We start from the raw sequence: 19,466 nt of genomic DNA, 5'->3' as shown, positions 1-19,466 counted from the left end.
AAATAACTATGAGATACCATTTTACACCAGTCAGATTAGCTAAAGTCAAAAACACCAATGATAGCCTATGCTGGAGAGGATGTGGAGAGAGGGAAACTCTCATCCATTGTTGGTGGGAATGCAAACTTGTACAGTCACTGTGGAAATCAGTGTGGCGGTTTCTCAGGAAACTGGGAGTCAACCTCCCTCAGGACCCAGCAATTCCACTCTTGGGAATATACCCAAGAGATGCCCTATCATACTACAAAAGCATTTGTTCAACTATGTTCATAGCAGCACTATTTGTAATAGCCAGAACCTGGAAACAACCTAGGTGCTCCTCAATAGAAGAATGGTTAAAGAAGGTGTGGAACATATATACACTAGAGTTTTACTCAGCGGTAAAAAACAATGACATCTTGAATTTTGCATGCAAATGGATGGACATAGAAAACGCTTTACTGAGTGAGGTAAGCCAGACCCAAAAAGAGGAATATGGTATGTATTCACACTGTTCTTTCTTGCTCTCAGGCCTTGGGAGTAGTCCTGGTCCCAGTCAGGATATGACGCCACCTAGCGACCACTTGGAGAAGTTACAGTGAAATTTAATTTTTTTGCCCTTTCCCTGTCGGCAAGCCCACAACCAAGGGCAGATTGTCTTTCACTATTCCCGAAATTGTACCCTTACTTATATACCGCTCCATCACAGATGAGTTGGCTGACTCAAGTCATAGCTCCTTCCAACCGCAAGAACACCAGTACCTGCAAAAGGTGAGCAATGCAGGGAAGGGAGGCATAAGATTGTCCCCTAGTGTGAGTGCTCCTCAGGGTCCGGAATTATGGGCCAGTAAATTGACCTGCTGCTGTTTGCAGAACACCTGCAAAAGAGAGGAGCGCTGCGAAAGAGAGCCCTATGGGCTGAGGCACCAACTGAAGCATGCGTGTCTTTCTTGGCCAAAGTTCCCTTGGGCCCTTAAAATTCTAATGTCTCTCTGTAGCCAGATGAGCACTGGAAAGATTTATGCTGCGGTCTAGAAATATCAGTCTTGGTGAAATCACGTGTTTGCAAATAACAGTAAGGGCACCTGTTTGTTTTTGCAAAGGGAGTCGGCATTTTGTCCCATGAAAACACTCCACTGCAAACCATTCTGAGAAATGGCCTGGACAAAGAACAGACAATGGGGGAGGGGTGAGTGGGGGCGGGTAGTGAATGTATACACATGTGTGTGCAGGTGTGCTCACCCGTGTAGGCATTTGTGGAAGCCTGAGGTCAACTTCAGACTTTCTCCCTCAATCACTGCTACACCTCACTGCCTGTTTTGCTTTAGGCAATTGGGCCTTACTGTGGAGCCCTGATCAGTCCATCACTTGCTATGTAGAGTAGGACGGCCTCAAACTCACAGAGATACGCCTGCCTCTACCTCCCAGTGCCAGGCTTAAAAGTGTGTGCCACCAAGTCTGGCTCCTTGCTTGTTTTTAAGCCAAAGTCTGCCACCGAACCTGGCACTGGCCAGCTAACCTGGCTGCCAATAAAGCCTCCAACACCCCTACCTGCACATTCCTGTGGTGATCCTGGGTCTGTCCCCTAGTGCTGGATTATAGATGTGCACAGTCACCCAAATTTTATATGGTTGCTGGGGATCTGAACTCGAGTTCCCACGGAGTCATCTCTCCAGTTTCAGCTCTTGCATTCTTGAGATGCCAAGCAAGAACATGCAGGGAGCATAAGACATATGGCAAACTGCCTCTTCCTCACACATCCACTTTTTTTTTTACCTTTAGAAAATCAAACCTTTATTCAAACTAACCAAAGGCAGCAAGAATATATGAATTAACAAAACCAGAAATGAAAAGGGAGATATAACTGACACTGGGGAAATCCAGAGAATTAGTAGGTCATACTTCAAAAACCTGTATGCCACAAAACTGGGAAATCTAATAGAAAGGGACATTTTTTCCTGGGTAGGTACCATATACGAAAATTAAATCAAGACCAAATAAACACTTCAAATATACCTATAACCCCTAAGGAATGTAGAAACGGTATTTAAGGGGCTGGGAAGAAGGCTCAGAGGTTAAAAACATTGCCTGCTCTCCCAAAGGTCCTGAGTTCAATTCCCAGCAAGCACATGATGGCTCACAACCATCTGTAATAAGGTTTGGTGCCCTCTTCTGTCACACATCCACTTTTGAGCGGGTGGACGGTTATCTAAATTAGTGGAGGTGGGGATGGCAAGTCGATTGTTCCCATCGATTGAAGCGGGGTTGCATCAGAATGTTACTAAAACTGATCTTTGATGACTCTTCCCAATGGTCCACAGTGAAGTTCTGTAGGAGACACAGTGGCCTACACCAGCCTCCAACTCTACCCACATATCTAGTGTGGCAGAAGGCTTCTGAGCTGAGATTTACAGATGAGATCTCAGTGTGACTTCCGAGGATCAGGATGAATTATGCTCTTTGCTGACCCTGAAGAGTTGTGGGTGGCCCATTAGGTGATGAAGCCAGAGTCTAGGCAGTGTGGTTTGTTCTGCCTCTGAAGTGCCTTAGCCAAAGCTGGAGGTGGGAAAGGTGGGTTCTCCCAGCTTAGCTGCAGAGTGGGTGGGTATGTGGGTACAGAGAGATACATAAAAGCATAAACTATCATCTGGAGAGACAGCTGTCTCTAAAACGCTTGCTGTGTAGACATTAGGACCCAAATTTAAGCAAGCAGCATATATCTGTAATCCCAAGATTGAAGAGGCAGAGACAGGAGGATACTCGGGACTTGCTGGCCAACCAGTCAAGACAAACGTGTGAGGTTCCGATTTAGTGGGAGATCCTGTCTCAATATAAAGCGGGAACAACTGAGACAGACACAAGACATCGATTTCTAGCGCCCACACATATGTATAAACACATGCACAACACACATACACACACACAGCATGCAGTCCCAGCACCCCACATGGTAACCCAGACACCCTCTTGAAACAAACAAACAGCTCTGCAGACGAGCTAGTGAAAGCAAACATTAAAGGAACAACGCTTGCAACACCCATAAAGGTCAATAGCAAAGAAAAAAAGCAGGTTTCACGCACTTGTGGTATCCATCCACTGGTGGGAGGAAACAGTATTCTCTTGTCTTCGGCTCCAGCCCAGGATTCCAGAAGAAATCCCGACTCGTGCTTAAAGGATACCTAGAGTACACAGCATGAAAGTTTGCTTTATATGGGACAGGGCACAGGTAAGGCAAAAGAAAATTCCTCAAGGGAAAAAAAAAGAAATGGTTTTGGTTTCTTATTTACACAGAGTCCTTAGTTCTCCCTTTTCTCTAAGGATGTGAGAAGTGTTACCCCTGAAATAGACTTTAGGGGTTGGGGGAGGTGGATACGTGGGTAAGGGTGCTCGCTGCACAAGTGCAAGGTCCTGAGCTCAGATCCCCCGAATCCACAAAAAGTCAAATGCAGTAGTGCACACCTGTAATCCCAGTGCTTCCTAATGCTTTTACTTACAGAGAGATGGGAGTCAGACAGGAGAAGCCTCAGAAGCTACTGCATAGGCCAGCTAGCCTGGTGTATATACTGGTGAACAAGACAGACACTAACTCAAACAAGATAGAACCAATACTCAGTGCTGTCCTCTGATATCTACACACAAGTAGTGGCATGCTCACACACACACACACACAGAGAGAGAGAGAGAAAGGAGAGAGGAGGAAGGTTTTTTAATATTTGGATCAAAAGAACAAGTTTGGGAACACTGAGGCAGATAAGAGGGCTTAAGACTGAGTAAGAGTTAGTCACACTAACTAGAAAAGGGAAGAACTGGGCTCTAGAAAAAATAAAAGCCCATTTGGCAGGGTCCAGAAGGCTTCCCCAAACCGCTTCTGAGTAACACATGAGCAAGGCATGTTTGCCCTTTCCCCTAGTACACTTCGGGATTTTTTTTTTGTATAGTCATACCTTATACATATTGTTTTTTATTTCTTATTTTTGTTTTTGTTTGTCTTTTGAGACAGGGTTTCTCTGTGTATCCCTGGCTGTCCTGGAATTCACTCTGTAGACCAGGCTGTCCTCAAACCAGAGATCTACTTGTCCCTGCCTGAGTGCTGAGATTAAAAGTGCGCACTACCACCACCTGGCCCTTATACATATTCTTGTGTCTAATGTACCTAGTTGTAACAAACTGAATTGTAGGTGAGGACAATCTCTAAAAAATTTTTCTACTTGTGGGCAGGTGAGAGGGTTCAATTGGAAAGATGCCTGCTGCCAAGCCCGATGACCAGAATTCAATCCTCCCAAACAGTGGCAGGAGAGAACTGACTCCCACAAGGTGTCCTCTGACCTCCACGTATGTGCTGCATACACACACCCACACACATACACACACCCACACACATACACACAAAAACAAATATAGAAGGAGAGAGTCCTCACCTATTCCAGGAGGAGACCACCTCAAGGAAGGAGAAATAGAGTGAGACTCCTAATTCCAGATACTGAGAGCAGCCATGACCACTGAAGCCTGGCCAGGGACCCTTCACTCTGGTGGTGTGCTCCGATTTAGCTTACTTGCCCGTCTGCTAAAAATAACCCGTGAAGGGTCAGGAAGATAGCTCAGTGGGGAAAGGAACCTGCACTGCCACACCTAAGGGACAACCTGGAAGAAGGAGAGAAACACTGCAAACTGTCTTCTGTGTGGCACACACACATATACACACACACAACACACACATACAGACATACATACACATACAGACACATGCACACACACATATACATGCATGCACACTCACATACACACACATATGCATGCACACACACAGCCCTGATGACTCGTATTACTGAAAGGACAAATTAATGAAAGGATCAAGTACAATTAGTGTGATCCGGACTCTGGAGAGGATCAGCAAAATTCTCACAAACACAATAAAGCATAGGGCTTTGGTCTCATTTGAGGTCTTGAAAACTGAGTTAGGGAGTAAAGGGACCTGCTGGCAATCCTGGTGACTCGAGTTCAATCCCTAGAACCACGTGATTGAAGGGGAGGACTGAGTCCTGAAAGCTATTCTATGACTCCACAGGTATGCTGTAGCATACATACAAGCACACACATGCACATATATGTAAACGGCTGTGTTACAGTTAGCGAGTCAGGCAAGGGGCTAGAGATTAAAGAACACAAGAGACATGTGCCATTCGTGAAGAGAGAATGCAGAATGCCGTTTATTCAAGCTTAGAGAAAACTTTATATGCCTAACTGCTGCACAGTGGAAATCCCCCAGGCGGGTGGAACATTGCCAGGCTTAAGACGAGGGGCGGGGGGGGGCCTCCCCTATAGCTATCCACCAGGGTGGGCATAGTGAGCACAGGAACAAACTAGATGTTTTGCCAGAAACTGCTAGCTATCCTCAATATGAACCCTGGGAGGAGGGGTAGACCTGTGGGCCCTACACATATATACTATACAAATAGAAGTAATTAAATTTATTTTTTAAATGTATTTCAACTGGGTATGGCAGTATATGCCTTTAATCCAAGCACTAGAGAGACAGAGGTAGAAAGATTCCTGGGAGATTGAGGCCACTCTGGTCTACACAGAGAGTGCCGGTACAGCCAGGGCTACATAGTGAGAAACTGTCTCTAAAAGGAAAAAATTCAGGACAGCCAGATGGCTCAGTAGGGAGAGGCATTTGTTGCTAGCCTGAAGGCCTGAGTTTAATATCCAGGGCCTTCCACATGGCGGAAGGAGAGAACTGGCTCCTGCAGGTTTCTTCCAACTCTGGAATGTATACACACACACTCACACACACACACACACACACACACACACACACACACACAGATGATGATGACGGTGATGAAAAAGAAAGACAGAGATAGAAAGACAGACAGAGATAGATGGATGGATAGATAGACAGACAGACAGACAGATAGATAAATGGATGGAAGGATGATGGATGGATGATAGATATTGATAGATATGGATGATAGATGGATGAGATAGATAGATAGATAGACAGACAGACAAATAGACAGACAGGCTGACAGATGTGATATTGGTTACTTTTCTTATCGCCATGACAAAGTACCTGACAAAGCAACTTGAGGAAGGAAAGGTTTATCGTGGCTCGGAGTTCGAGGACACACTCCATTGTGGAAGGAAGGCATGGTGGCAGGAGCATGAAGCAGTTAGTTACATTGCATCCACAGTCGGGGGCAAAGACAGCTCACTTTCTCCTTTTTTCATTTAGTCAGAGCCCCCAGCCCATGGGATGGTATCATTGACACCCACAGTGGGGGCTTCACAGTTCAATTAGCCCAGTCTGAAAAACCCTTTATAGAGATGCCAGAGGCTTGTCTCCATGATGGTTCTAGACATTGCCAAACTGACAATCACATAAACCACCACATCATCCAAAGAATTCAATTAATCCCTAGTGCTGGAAGCAATAAACCGGCTACCAAGGGAAAACCTGAATAAACCCTCTAGTTTGACTGCTTACACAGTGGTAATACATTATTAGTTACCTGCTAGTTTGCTGTGGATGACCTCCAGACTGAAGCCACCAGAGGATGGCTCCTCCCTGTCCTCCAGTGGGAAGTCACTTTCCTCTGTGTCCCACAGTCTTCCTGCCGTCTAGGCTAAGGTAGCCTATTGTTACCTTCCAGGTTCTTTAATGAAAAACACCTTTTATAACTATGATGGCTAACCATTGTCAACATGACTGGATCATTAGAGCCACCTAGAAGACACACAGCTTAGTGACTCTGAGTGTCTTTCCAGAGTGTTTTCCAAAAGACCCAACCTGAACGTGGGTGGCACTACACTTTGGGCTGTGGATTTAGACTGAATTAGAAAGAAGAAAGTGACCTGTGATTTCCTGTGATTCGCCCCTGTGATTCCTGACCTTGGGTGTAACATGACCAGCAGCCTCACACACAGCTGGAGATGCTCATCACACCAGAGTGAGCCTTCCCTCCTTAATTTTCTTTTGTCTGGTATTTTGTCACAGCAGCTTGTAAAGCAGCTTATAAAGGAATGGCAGTATTAGCCATTCCTGGAGAAAGAAAACATAAAAAAAAAAAACCTCTTCCTACCCAGGTACTTGTCTTTAGATTTACAGGACCCAGAGTGCCTGGCATCCTACAGATAACAGTAGTCTGTGCAAACCAGACGTGGGAGTGCATGCCTGTGATCCCAGCATTTAGGAGGCAAATGGATCAGAAAGAAGTTCAAGGGCAGTCAGAGCTGCGTAAGGACACCTAGTCTCAGAAAAGAAAGGTAGGAAGGAAGGAGGAAGGGAGGGACAGAGAGAAGGGAAGAAAGGGGGGCTGGGTTTCCTGAGCCCCCACCCACTCTGAGAACAGTTTTTCTCTCTATGTGCTTGCTGTATGTATGTTTCCTCACCCCTAAAAAAAGCCTTTCTCTACTGACGAAAGAAAGAAACAAAGAAAGAAAGAAAAAAAGGAAGGAAGGAAGGAAGGAAGGAAGGAAGGAAGGAAGGAAGGAAGGAAGGAAGAAAGAAAGAAAGAAAGAAAGAAAGAAAGAAAGAAAGAAGGGAGAGAGGGAGGGAGGGAGCGGAAGGGGAGGAAGAAATCAAACCACCCCAAGTTTCTAACAATCCAGGATTCCATAATCACTTCGATGTCCTCCTGTGTAAATGCCTCTCCACAAGTCCCTTTAAAAAGCCTTGCACCTGCAGCTCTTTTGGGGGTGGTCTTTTTGAGGGGTCCCTGCTAGCAGCAGCCTCCACTGTCAATGGCTTTCTAGCCTTCAAAGCAAAGCTAGTGGGAGACTACACTGTTCAATCACGTGACTTAAAAATTAGTGGCCTTTAAAGTCAACTCAGGGGCTGGGATGTAGTTCAGTTAGCAGAGTGCTTTCCTGGCATGCTTGAAGCCCCAGGTTCCATGCCCTGCACCACATACGCCAAGTGTGGTGGCTCATGCCTGTAATTCCAGGGCTTGGGACATAGAAGCATGAGAATCATCATCAGCTACCTAGGAAGCTGGAGGCCAGCTCGGGATATGTGAGATCCTGTCTCGGTCGGTCAGTCAATGAAGTCTACTAAAAGCAAGGGAAGCTGGAGGGTGTGTTTAGGTTTATCCCTTGATTTCACAAGATGTACCAGGCTGGCACTTTGGACATATTCAGAACTTTACAACATGGTCTTACAACACCCAAATCCCCCCACCCCTGCTGACACCAGCATGGGGATCTCACTGCATACTGTAAGAGTAACACACTTTCAACTTCTACCACCTACTATACAGCCCTCCACCCCACTGCTGTTCTTTCACCTGAGGAATACACAGGGTCTCAGTTCTGAGACCGGCTTTCTCAGCTCTCAGCAGCTTCTGTGTGTGAAGACTGTGACCACACCTCTGCCCGCCGGTTCGTGCATGTTTCCAACAGGAATTCCTCTCATGGCTCTCCCATTGGCTGGGGAGTCACCTCCCCTGGGCAAGACGCCAGACTCAAGGAAAAGAGCCCTGATTCCTGGGCTGACTGTCCTCCCAGGCACTAAAGTAGCAATGGTGCCTGTCCTGCTGTCCCTGCCTCTCCTCCTGGGTCCTGCAGTCCTTCAGGAGACTGGTGAGTGGCAAAACAAAGGAAGATTGGGAGAGAAGCCAAGGAAAGGCAGAGGACAGAATGCTGGGCCCGTCAGAAGGATCCCTCATGTCTCGGGGATTCCCATATGAACAGTGGTAACGGGTTTGTAAAGTTGCCAATTAGCCTAGTTCACCCTTGTAGAAGCATCCGGGAAGTCATTGGACTTGTGTTAAATAAGACCTTAAAGAACATGATTCTCACAGGGGTGGGCCTGGTCCTGCTTCAATGTGACAGTGACAGACTTGTTGACTCCCAACAGGAGGCCTCACCCTCTCTGAAGAGTGGATTGGGGGTGGGGTGGGGGGAAAGTAGGGAGATCAGGAGGGAAGGGAGGGGGGACTGTGATTGGTATGTAAAATTACAAAAAGATTGTTTTAAAAAAGAAAATAATAATAAAAAGAGAACATGAATCTGACTGAGGGCTAGTGATGTAGCTCAGTTGATAGGGTGACTGCTGGGCATGCATAAAGCCTTAGGTTCACGACCCCAGCACCACAAAAAACCATGTATCTCATTCCTGTGATCCCAGCACATGGGAGCTGGAAGCAGGAGGATCAAAGGTTCAAGGCAAGCCTCCACTATATAGTGTATTTTTTTTTTAGAAGAATTGAGAATCTGAATCTAAAATCCAGATCAGGGCTGGAGAGGTGGCTCAGTGGATAAAATACTTTCTGCATGATCTTGAGGACTTGGGTTCAGATCTCTAGGACCCATAGAAATCCAGATGTGGTCACATCTGTCTATAATCCCAGGTCAAACCAGAAGGCAGAGCAGAAGTCCTCAGGAGCTCATGAGTCAGCTAACACAGCTACAGACAAGATGGAAGACAGGACTGACATCCAAGCTTGTCCTCTGACCCTCATGGTCACTATGACATTCCCATGAACATGCACCCCCACATAGACACACAAAAGACATTTTTCACTATTCAGATGGGGAAAAAACATACCCAGAGAGGTAAAGTGACCTGCCTGAAGTCAGACAGTGAAACTGAGTAAGAATCACATGGAGTTTCCTTTACTTTCTTCTCCCACTCTTCCACGGGCTGAATACACTTGTCTGTCTGGGGGCAAATGAAAAGAATCCCAGGAAAGCATACAGAGGTGTGCTAGAGGATTCTACGAGGAAGCCAGGGCCTTCATCTGCAGTGAGATGAGGCAGCAGAGAACCAGTGAGGTCGGCAGTTCCAGCACAGGGAATGAGCTGTTCTGTTTGTTGACCACAAAATTTTGGATGACAATTTCTAAACTATGCCAGTTTAAAAACTTGGTACATTTCCAGAATGTTGCATAGTTATTCATGTCTGCTTTATAGTAAGGCACAGAGTTTAGAATATTAAGTATATTCTAAAGGGGCTGGAGAGAAGGCTCAACGCTTAGAGGTACTTGTTGCTCTTAGTTCCCAAAATTCATGTGGCAGTTTATAACTTCCTGTAACACTAGTCCCTGGTCTGGCCTCTTTGGGCACTTCACACATGTGCAGTGTATAAAATTTTTAAAATAAATAGTTTTAATGTTAAGTATATTCTATACCAAAAATATGAATTAGTACAGGACCTCTGGAGAAACAGAACTAATGGTATAGATACATGGATGGATGGATGGATGGATGGATGGATGGATGGATGGATGGATAGATGGATGGATGATGGATAATGGATGGAAAAATATAAACAGGGATGGGTAGACAGATGACGGTTGTATGAATAGATAGACAGGAAGATATAGATAGGTGATGGCTAGATGGGTGAATATATGACAGATAGAAAGATAGATAAATAGAGAGATAGTAGATAGTTGATAGATGAATGAATAGATGATAGATAGATAGATACATACATACATACATGCATGCATGCATGCATACATACATACATACATACATACATAGGCAGACAGATAGAAGATAGACAAATAGACAGACAGACAGACAGATAGATAGATAGATATAGACAGACTGACAGATAGAGAGGCAGATCCCTAGAGTTCATTTATAGGCCAACCTGCTGCCTGGACTGATGAATTCCATGTCCAGTGAGAGACCTTATCTCAAAAAAATAAGGTGACAGACCGGAGAGATGGCTTATAAGTAATAGTATTTGGCACCAAGTCTGATGACTAACTTTGATCACTGGGACCCACATGGTAAAGAGAACCAATCCCTACAAGCTGTTCTCTGACTGTTACACATACAGTGGAATATGCATGCATGTGTGTGCACAAGTCTCTCTCTCTCTCTCTCTCTCTCTCTCTCTCTCTCTCTCTCACACACACACACACACACACACACACACACACAAACACATAAAAACAATTCTTAAAAAAAGATGAGGAGTGATGAAGGAAGACATCTCAACTTGACCTCTGACCTCTACATCATATACATGTGCTCACACCCACAAGAATACATACATACATCACATACAATACACACACACACAAATAACCTTATATGTAAATTAGAAGATACAATGTAGAAACAACACAGAACAACGTCTGACATGACATCCCCAGTACAAGCAGAGACCCTTCCCATGAGTGAACCTCCCAGCGTGTGAGGTGGCAGGAAGAGCGGTGGATGAAGAAGCTCCATGGCCAAGTCCTCATTCCTGGGTCTCTGCAGCTCTGCATGGGCCTCCTGTGCATAAACTCTGCCCCTGAGAATTTTCTTCTCTCCTGCAGGGTCTTACTCTCTGGTTTTCCTCTACACCGGCTTGTCCAGACCCAGCAAAGACTTCCCCAGGTTTCAAGCCACTGTGTTTCTCAATGACCAGGCCTTCTTCCACTACAACAGCAACAGCAGGAAGGCGGAGCCCGTGGGGCCCTGGAGCCAGGTAGAAGGAATGGAGGACTGGGAGAAGGAGAGCCAGCTTCAGAGGGCCAGGGAGGAGATCTTCCTCGTGACCCTGAAAGACATCATGGACTATTATGAGGACAGTGCAGGTCAGTGAGCTATTATAGACCAATGAGATGGAGTGTTCACCCCGAGGCAACCCCATAGCCTCGTGAATATGAGTGGAAAGGATTCCACTGGATAGATCTAGTCACACACACACACACACGGGAGGGGAGCAGGAAGCACAGGTAGATGCACACAGGTTCATCTGCAACCCCACCCCCTCCACTCATATCTACCTCTTCATTCCCCATGGCTTTTTCTATCCTCGATTCAGACCTCAGCCCTTAAAGGAAGTGGTATCAGGGTCACTTCTTACCCAGAGACCACTGACCTTTCAACCCCATGCTCCCACCCACTTGAGAAGGTATCAGATTCAACACTATCCCCATGGAGAGCAATAGAGGAGCATCCCAGCATCCTATGGGCTCTGAGTGTTCATGCAGAGGTACACATACCTGCACACACACACACACACACACACACACACACACACACACCCCACAATTATATAATTAATAAGAAAGAAATTAGCAGTAATTTGAACTTACTGACCACTTACTCTGTGCCAGGCTCAGGCACGAACACATTTAATGATCAAAATAACATCTTCAAAGATTATTGTTACAGTTGTCGTTTCGAGGAATTTCTTTAAGTGTTTCACTTAAGCTTGATTATATTTCATATTTCATTTAACAAGGAGGTGGGTGGACCAGGGAAAGATCTGGAATTGAAACCCAGACAGCTAGAGCTTAGAGCCTGTGCCAACAACACTACTCAGAACTGGGTAAACACTCACTGTTGTAATCAGATTGACCTGTGCTAGGCAGGTCATTCTGTATAAGGTCACTGTTCATAGGCAAGGGGATAAAGGCTTTAAAGGTTTGGGGTAAACACGGTGGTTGACCAGTAATTCCAGCATCCAGAAAGCGAAGACAGGGGGGTTGCCATGAGTCTGTTACAGCCTGTGCCATGAGATCCAAGCCAGCCTGGGCTACAAAATGAGGCCCTGTCCCCCCAAAAAAAAACAAATCAATAAGTCAGATACTAACCACTGGAAATACGGAAATAATCAAATTATGTATAGAGTGATGATTTGAATGCAAAATAGACCTGACAAGTAGAAACTCCTATAATCTCTAAGAAACCACAGATAATTCCTGTATAACTTGGAAGTGCAGTTCAGTGTGATTATGTTTAATCCTGAAGAACCCACCACCCACTAATGCAAGCACGTTCATTAAATGGGATGATGCAAAAAAAAGCTTGAAATTGGAGCGCTTGCCTAGCACACAAAAGGCTCAGTCCCAAGTACCACATAAAACTGGGAACAGTGTCACACACCTGTAAACTTAGTACTATTGAAATGAAGACAGGACGGTCAGGAATTCAAGGTCATCCTTGGTACTCAGAGCATCTGACCCTGTTAGAAAGCAATAGACTTGGAATCTGTCCATAATTTATGAAATTCTCCAACTATAAAGAATGCAATAACGCTCTGAGTAGCCTGAAATGCCTAGTCAAGTAGTTTGTTCCTCTGCTGCGTGCCTGGCTAGCAGCACAAGATACAGAACTGGGTGTTTAGATGTCCCGAGCACGCAGGAATGAAAGTCGCTCAGCTGGAGTTGGCACCCATCTGACTGACTCCCTGTGGGGTCGGGGAGGCTTCAGGGTCTCACACCTTCCAGGGAATGTTCGGTTGTGAGCTGTCGAACAACAGAAGCAGTGGAGCGTTCTGGAGGTATGCCTACGATGGACAGGATTTCATCGAATTCAACAAAGAAATCCCAGCCTGGATCCCCTTAGACCCGGCAGCTGCGAACACCAAGCAGAAATGGGAAGCAGAAAAAGTCTATGTGCAGCGAGCCAAGGCCTACCTGGAGGAGGAGTGTCCTGCAATGCTGAAGAGGTACCTGAGCTACAGCAGAGCTCACCTGGACCAAAAAGGTATGCACTGCTTTCATGACCTGCTCCAAGTACTGAACTGAAAATCAAGGTGATCCCAGGCTCAGGGTGTCCCATCAACCCCTATCAGTCCCTTAATCCCCCAGTTTTCTCATCTACTAAGATTCAGGCCTTCTGAAGACATGATGTGAAAGCCAAAAGGAAATGTTCATCAAAACTTCAAATGGGAAGAGCTAGAGGGTATAGCTCAGTTTTAGAGAATCTGCCTAGAACCTACCAGTGAGGGGCTGGGGTGTGGCTCAGTAGTGGAGTTCCTACCTAGAATCTCCTAGTGAGGGGCTGGGGTGTGGTTCAGTGGTAGAGTCCCTGCCTAGAGTCCCCCAGTGAGGGGCTGGGGTGTGGCTCAGTGGTAGAGCCCCTGCCTAGAATCCCCCAGTGAGGGGCTGGAGTGTGGCTCAGTGGTAGAGCACCCACCTAGCGTATACAAGAGTCTGGATTCAATCCTAAGCATACACCCAAAAAAAAAAAATCAGAACCAAAACTGGCTCAATGGCAAGGTTCCCTAAATAATCCTCACTTAACAGCACATGCTGTAATCCCAGCACTCAGAAGGCTGAGGCTAGAAGATTGCCATGAGTTCAGGGCTGGTCTACAAGACAAGTTCCACGGCAGCTATATCCTGTCTCTCAAAGGGGTGGGAGGGATGGAGAAAGACAGAACTGGGATTCAGCTTCAGCTGGCACTCCAATTCCGTATTTCAGATTCCAAACTCTATAGTAGTTCCTCAATATGGTGCTGTCTCTTGTCTTGCTTGTAGCAAGGAGGTAGGTGTGTAAAACATCTGGTTAGAAAAGATGAACAAGCAGGAGCAGCATCAAGTGCCTCACGCTGAGACTTCCACTGGAAAATAGCTAGAAAGACTATTTAGAAAAGGAAAAGGCTTAATGGACAGAGATGTGGACAGAACTGAGGAGCCGAGCTGAGATGGCAGCGGAGCTATGAAGCACACCCAAGACACTCAGAATCTGGGCATGGTGTAGGTTCCAGTAATCCCAGTACTCAGGGCAGGAATATCACAAATTCAAGGCCAACCTGTCTCTATGTATTGCTATCTGTGTATATGTATGATGTGTGTATGTATATATGCACAGCTGTATGTATGAGGGTGTATGTGTGTGGTGGTGCATGTGTGGAGATAGGAAGACAGTCTCAGCTGTTGGTCCCCACCTTCCACCTCGTTTGAGACACCAGGCTAGCCTGCCACCAGTTTCCAAGTATTTCCCTGTCTCTGTTACCCATCGCCATATATGAGCTCTGGGAATAGAGACGTGCATGACTGCATCCAACTTCTACATGTATTATGGAGATTCAAAGTCAGACCATCATGTTTGCACAGCAAGGTCTTTATCCACTGAGCCATCTCCCCAACCCCAACTCAGTCTGTTGCCAACTGAAGTCAACACACCATAGCATGAGGCAGGAAGTGAGAGGGTAGCTGTGGACATATAACCCTAAGGCAACAGGGAAGGCTTGGGAGAAGGCCCAGACCTTGCCAAGCTTCACAAAGGTCTCTTGGAGGAGTCAGATTGGATGGTCATCCAGACAGTTAGGAATGAAAGTGTGGAAGGAAAAGGTCCACCTTAAACTCCCAATGTGCATGCGCTACCCCTCCACAGATCCTCCCTCTGTGACCATCACCAGCCGTGCAACCCCGGGAAGAAACAGGATATTCAAATGCCTGGCCTATGACTTCTACCCTCAAGGAATTAGTCTACACTGGAACCAGGCCGGCAAGATGCCAGCATCTGAATCAAGAGGTGTTTTTCCCAGTGGAAATGGCACGTACCTATCCTGGGTGGAGGTGGAAGTCCCCGCTCAGGACAGAGACCCCTACTTCTGCCACGTGGAACACAGTGGACTGTCCCAATCTCTCTCAGTGCAGTGGGATGAGCCAAAGAGAGCAAAAGCCAAAAGCAATGTGGCAACTCGGCCTCAGTAAGTCACTCTCTGTGCGTGACGTGAGAGAGAGTTGAACTTCAGAAGTCATTGTCACCCACAAGCCTTCCATGGGCAGATGTACAACAGCCGGCAAGAATCCAAGAACAGGTGTGGGGACAGAAGACTTCAATACCAAGCACTGAGTTTACGCTCAATGTCAAATCACCTGATCTTGTAAAACTCCTCACTGATTAACCTGTAAGCCCTCACAGTGACCCTCATGCCTGGCACTGTATAGGAAGGTGTTTTAACCTTGGAGATTATAAAAGTGTGAGTTGATGTTCATGTGTCATGTGTATTTATTTATTTATTTATTCATTAATTATTTATTTATACTCTTTTAGGGCTTGCCACCCAGCTCCTAAAAAAAAAAGTACACAGAGATTTATTCTTTTTTTTAAAGGATGATTCTTTTTTAATACTTATTTATTTGTTATTAAACAATATTCTGTCTACATGTATGTCTGCAAGTCAGAAGAGGACACCAGACCTCATTACAGATGGTTGTGAGCCACCATGTGGTTGCTGGGAATTGAACTCAGGACCTATGGAAGAGCAGGCAATGCTCTTAACCACTGAGCCATCTCTCCAGCCCCACAGAGATTTATTCTTACTTATGAATGTGCAGCCTTAGTTTGGCTTATTTCTAACCAGCTTTTCTAACTTAAATTATCATGTTTCTCTTCTATGTTTTGCCTCTGGGCTTCTTAACCTTTCTTTATTCTATCTGTCTTTCTTCCCTTCTTACTCTGTGACTGGTTGTGTGGCTGGGTGACTGGTTCCTGGCATCCTACTCTCCTTCTCCTTTTCTTGCCCCTCCCTCTTCTCATTCTTCTTTTCTAGCCTACATTTCTCCTTCTATTTATTCTCTCTGCATGGTATCCCCACCTATTTCTTTCTCCTGCCTAACTATTGGCCATTCAGCTCTTGATTAAACCAATCAGGTGTTTTAGGCAAACAAAGTAACAAGGCTTTACAGAGTTAGCCAAATGCATCATAAAAGAATACAACACATCTTTCCATCATTAAACATATATCCCACAGCATAAACGAATGTAACACATCTTAAACTAATATTCCACAAGTCCTGCTCCCGCACAGTTGATTCATGGGAATATTCTCATTCACTCAAAGATATCTTCATTTCATTTCTGTTGCTGTAAAAAGATGACCTGACAAAAGCAATCTTAGGAGAAAAAAAGTTTTATCTGACTTATACTTCCAGGTCTCTGTTGTGTGATGCTATTCCTGGGGAGACGTGAACAAATTTCTACTAACCCCAGTTAGGAAACCAACTACAGATTAAAGAAAAGATACCACCAAAGGCACAATTAGTGAACCAATTAGTTGGAATTATTTACATGAATATGGGTAAGGGGTTACTTACAAAAGCAGGAGTAACTCAAAGACAGTTTCATCACCAAAGTCCACCGCAGCATGGGGGACAGCTCATATAAAAACTGGAAACCTTGAGGCCACTACACAACTTGTAGGCAGCTCAGTAGTCTGAAGTGTCCTTTGCAAGTTAGCTCAGCCAGTCAGAGCCTCTCCCAGGCAACAAGACTGTTCTATGCTTCTTCAAGGAAACTCCCTTTGTCTGAGATTGTTCACATAGGCTTGGGGAGGGTGGTGGCCTAGTAAGGGTGATCAGTTTCAGTGACATCCTGAAGCTAGTGAATTTTGTTTACTTCCTGAACGTAATGAGATCCCCTGCAGGATAGAATATTTTGCACCACTTTTGACCATCCTGTTGCTTCACCTCCCTTTTAGCATTCTGTGTCTCCAAAACGGAAGTTTGTAGTCGTGAAAGAAATTACTAAACAGCAGTTGTAGTCCATCACTGTGGAGAAGCCAAGGCAGGAACTTGATGCAACTAGTCACTTCCACAGTCAAGAGCAGAACAAGAAATGAATGTGTGCATTTCTACAACTGTTCAGTACCCTCTCTACATTTATACAGTCCAGGGTCTCCTTCCTAGGGAATGGTACCACCCACAATGGATAGAGATCTTCTCGCCTCAATTAACATAATCAAGATAATTTGAACAGATATGCTCAAAGACAGTCTAATATGGGCAATCCCTTCATTAAGACTCTAGGTTATGTCAAATTGGCAATTAAAACTAATCAATCATAAGGGCTGTCAAGGCGGCTCAGTAGGTAAAGGTGCTTGCTGCCAAGGCTTATGGCCTGACTTCAACCTCTGGGACCTACATGGCAGAAGGAGAAAACCAGCTCCTCCTGTAACCTGCACATACACCCCCCTCCCTCTCACCCTCATTCCTTTCCTTCCTCCATGATCTCCCTGTGCAACCTCTCAATTTTATCTGATAGCCACAGATATAGCCATGGCTCTGATAACTGCGGCTTTCAAAAAAAAAAATCTGCACATTCAAGATAAACTCTATAAGTTTGAGGCCAGACTGGTCTACCCAGTGAGTTCTAACACAGCCATAACTACATAGTAAGACCTTCCCTGGAAAACAAAAGAAAGAAAGAAAGAAAGAAAGAAAGAAAGAAAGAAAGAAAGAAAGAAAGAAAGAAAGAAAGAAGAAAAGCGATGTACACAAACAAACTTCCATACCTCTGTTTCCTTAGCAACCTTTCACCCTTGTGAGGCACCAGCCTCACTTTCAGTCTTCCCCATATCATTCTAGCCTCAGGACACACACCTGAGAAGCACATTATCTCCAGAGCACACCCAGAAAGATCAGGAAACAGGTTTGATTTTCTTGGACTCCCTTCAAGTCCATTTGAGCCTGTTTTCTCAACTGAGTCACCCGCTGCCATGCAGAGCTGAACCTTTACTTACGTTTTGATGAAGCCTCACCCACCTATGCCTGTGTTCTTCTTCTATGTCCAACGAGGATTTCCTTCCTATTCAGGCATGCTAGCACTCACCTATGATCCCAGAACTTGGAAGGTTGCAGAAGGAGGATTGCTGCAAGTTTGATGTCATCCTGGACTATGCATGGTAAGGCCTTGTCTCAAGAAAAAAAAAAAAAAGAAAAGAAACCTTTGAGAACCTGGATTGATCATCCTGGGCTTAGAGCACTTATCTAATATGCACAAAGCCCTGAATTTCACGCCAGCATCACATAAAACAGGATGTGTTAAGGCATGTCTGTAATGACAGGCTGAAGATCATCCTTGGCTGGATAGCATGTTTGAGACCCCCCAGGGCTACCTGAGACATGAGAGAGGGTGAAGGAGAGAGAGACAAAGACAGAGAGACAAAGTCAGCATAAGCAAGCCAGCACTTAGAAAGATTGAAATATGACACCTGGCCATTTTGACAGGAGAGATGTGAGGTATGAGGGGTGTTGGCAGGTGGGAGGGGGGGGCAGGACCTCAGGAGACTAAGTTCTTGACAAATGTCTTAGAGGAAGAGAGTGATGCAGGGCCATTCAGAAGCCCATATCAAACTTCCTGGAGGGAGTCGGGTTTCCGAGGGGTATGAAGTATTAACACGGCTTAAGAGTCAAAACATGGCTCCTAACCAACTGGGTGTGAGATGTTTGAGAAGTGGGAAGTCTCACAAGTCTGCCAAGCGACACGATGTGCGAGTGGGGTTGGGCGATGGCACAGATTTGGAACACCTGGAGGACAAAAGAGTCCCAAGAACTTAATGTGGAACCTCTCATGGTCACCTCCAGCCCCTCTGTGCCGAGTTCCGCAGGCAATACAGGCACGCTGGTGCGAAACTGTAGTCCCTAGACTTGGGAGGCTAAGGGAGGCAAGAGGACTAAGAGTTCAAGGCCAACTTGTTTATCTCTGAAGGGAAAAAGCAACAGCAACAAATTCTTCCCTGGACAAAACCAACTTCAAGTGCAACTGGAGGGTGCACCAGCTTGGGAAGGCCTCCTTCAGTGGTTCGTTCGTGTGTGTGTGTGTGTGTGTGTGTGTGTGTGTGTGTGTGTGTGTTTATAGGGGTTTTGCTTTGCTTGCATGTATATCTGTGCAAAACATACATACCGAGCATCAGTCCCCCTGGAACTGGAGTTGTGGGTGGTTGTGAGCTGCCATGTGGGTACTAGGTACTGGGAATCAAATCTGGATCCTCTGGAAGAGGTAGCTGAGCCATCTCTCCAG

The 19,466-nt window shown here is 45.6% G+C and overlaps 1 protein-coding gene across 2 annotated transcripts; it reads left to right on the top strand.

The window, feature by feature from the left end:
• The first annotated feature begins 3,081 nt into the window (after nucleotides 1-3,081).
• Nucleotides 3,082-15,654, top strand: Azgp1 (alpha-2-glycoprotein 1, zinc-binding). 2 transcript variants are annotated; one of them, XM_048428853.3, is made up of 4 exons: nucleotides 3,082-3,205; nucleotides 11,259-11,519; nucleotides 13,144-13,419; nucleotides 15,054-15,654. In XM_048428853.3, the coding sequence occupies exons 1-4, from the start codon at nucleotides 3,190-3,192 to the stop codon at nucleotides 15,374-15,376; spliced, it is 876 nt and encodes a 291-aa protein (XP_048284810.3). In that variant the 5' UTR covers nucleotides 3,082-3,189; the 3' UTR covers nucleotides 15,377-15,654. The 2 variants fall into 2 exon arrangements, with proteins under 2 accessions (XP_048284810.3, XP_048284809.3); XM_048428852.3 differs by lacking the exon at nucleotides 3,082-3,205 and adding an exon at nucleotides 8,402-8,559.
• Nucleotides 15,655-19,466: the final 3,812 nt, after the last annotated feature.

The sequence above is a fragment of the Myodes glareolus genome, chromosome 2, assembly GCF_982192425.1.
Source record: "Myodes glareolus chromosome 2, mMyoGla1.1, whole genome shotgun sequence".
Classification (NCBI taxonomy): domain Eukaryota; kingdom Metazoa; phylum Chordata; class Mammalia; order Rodentia; family Cricetidae; genus Myodes; species Myodes glareolus.
This window is presented reverse-complemented; position numbering and strand designations above follow the sequence as displayed.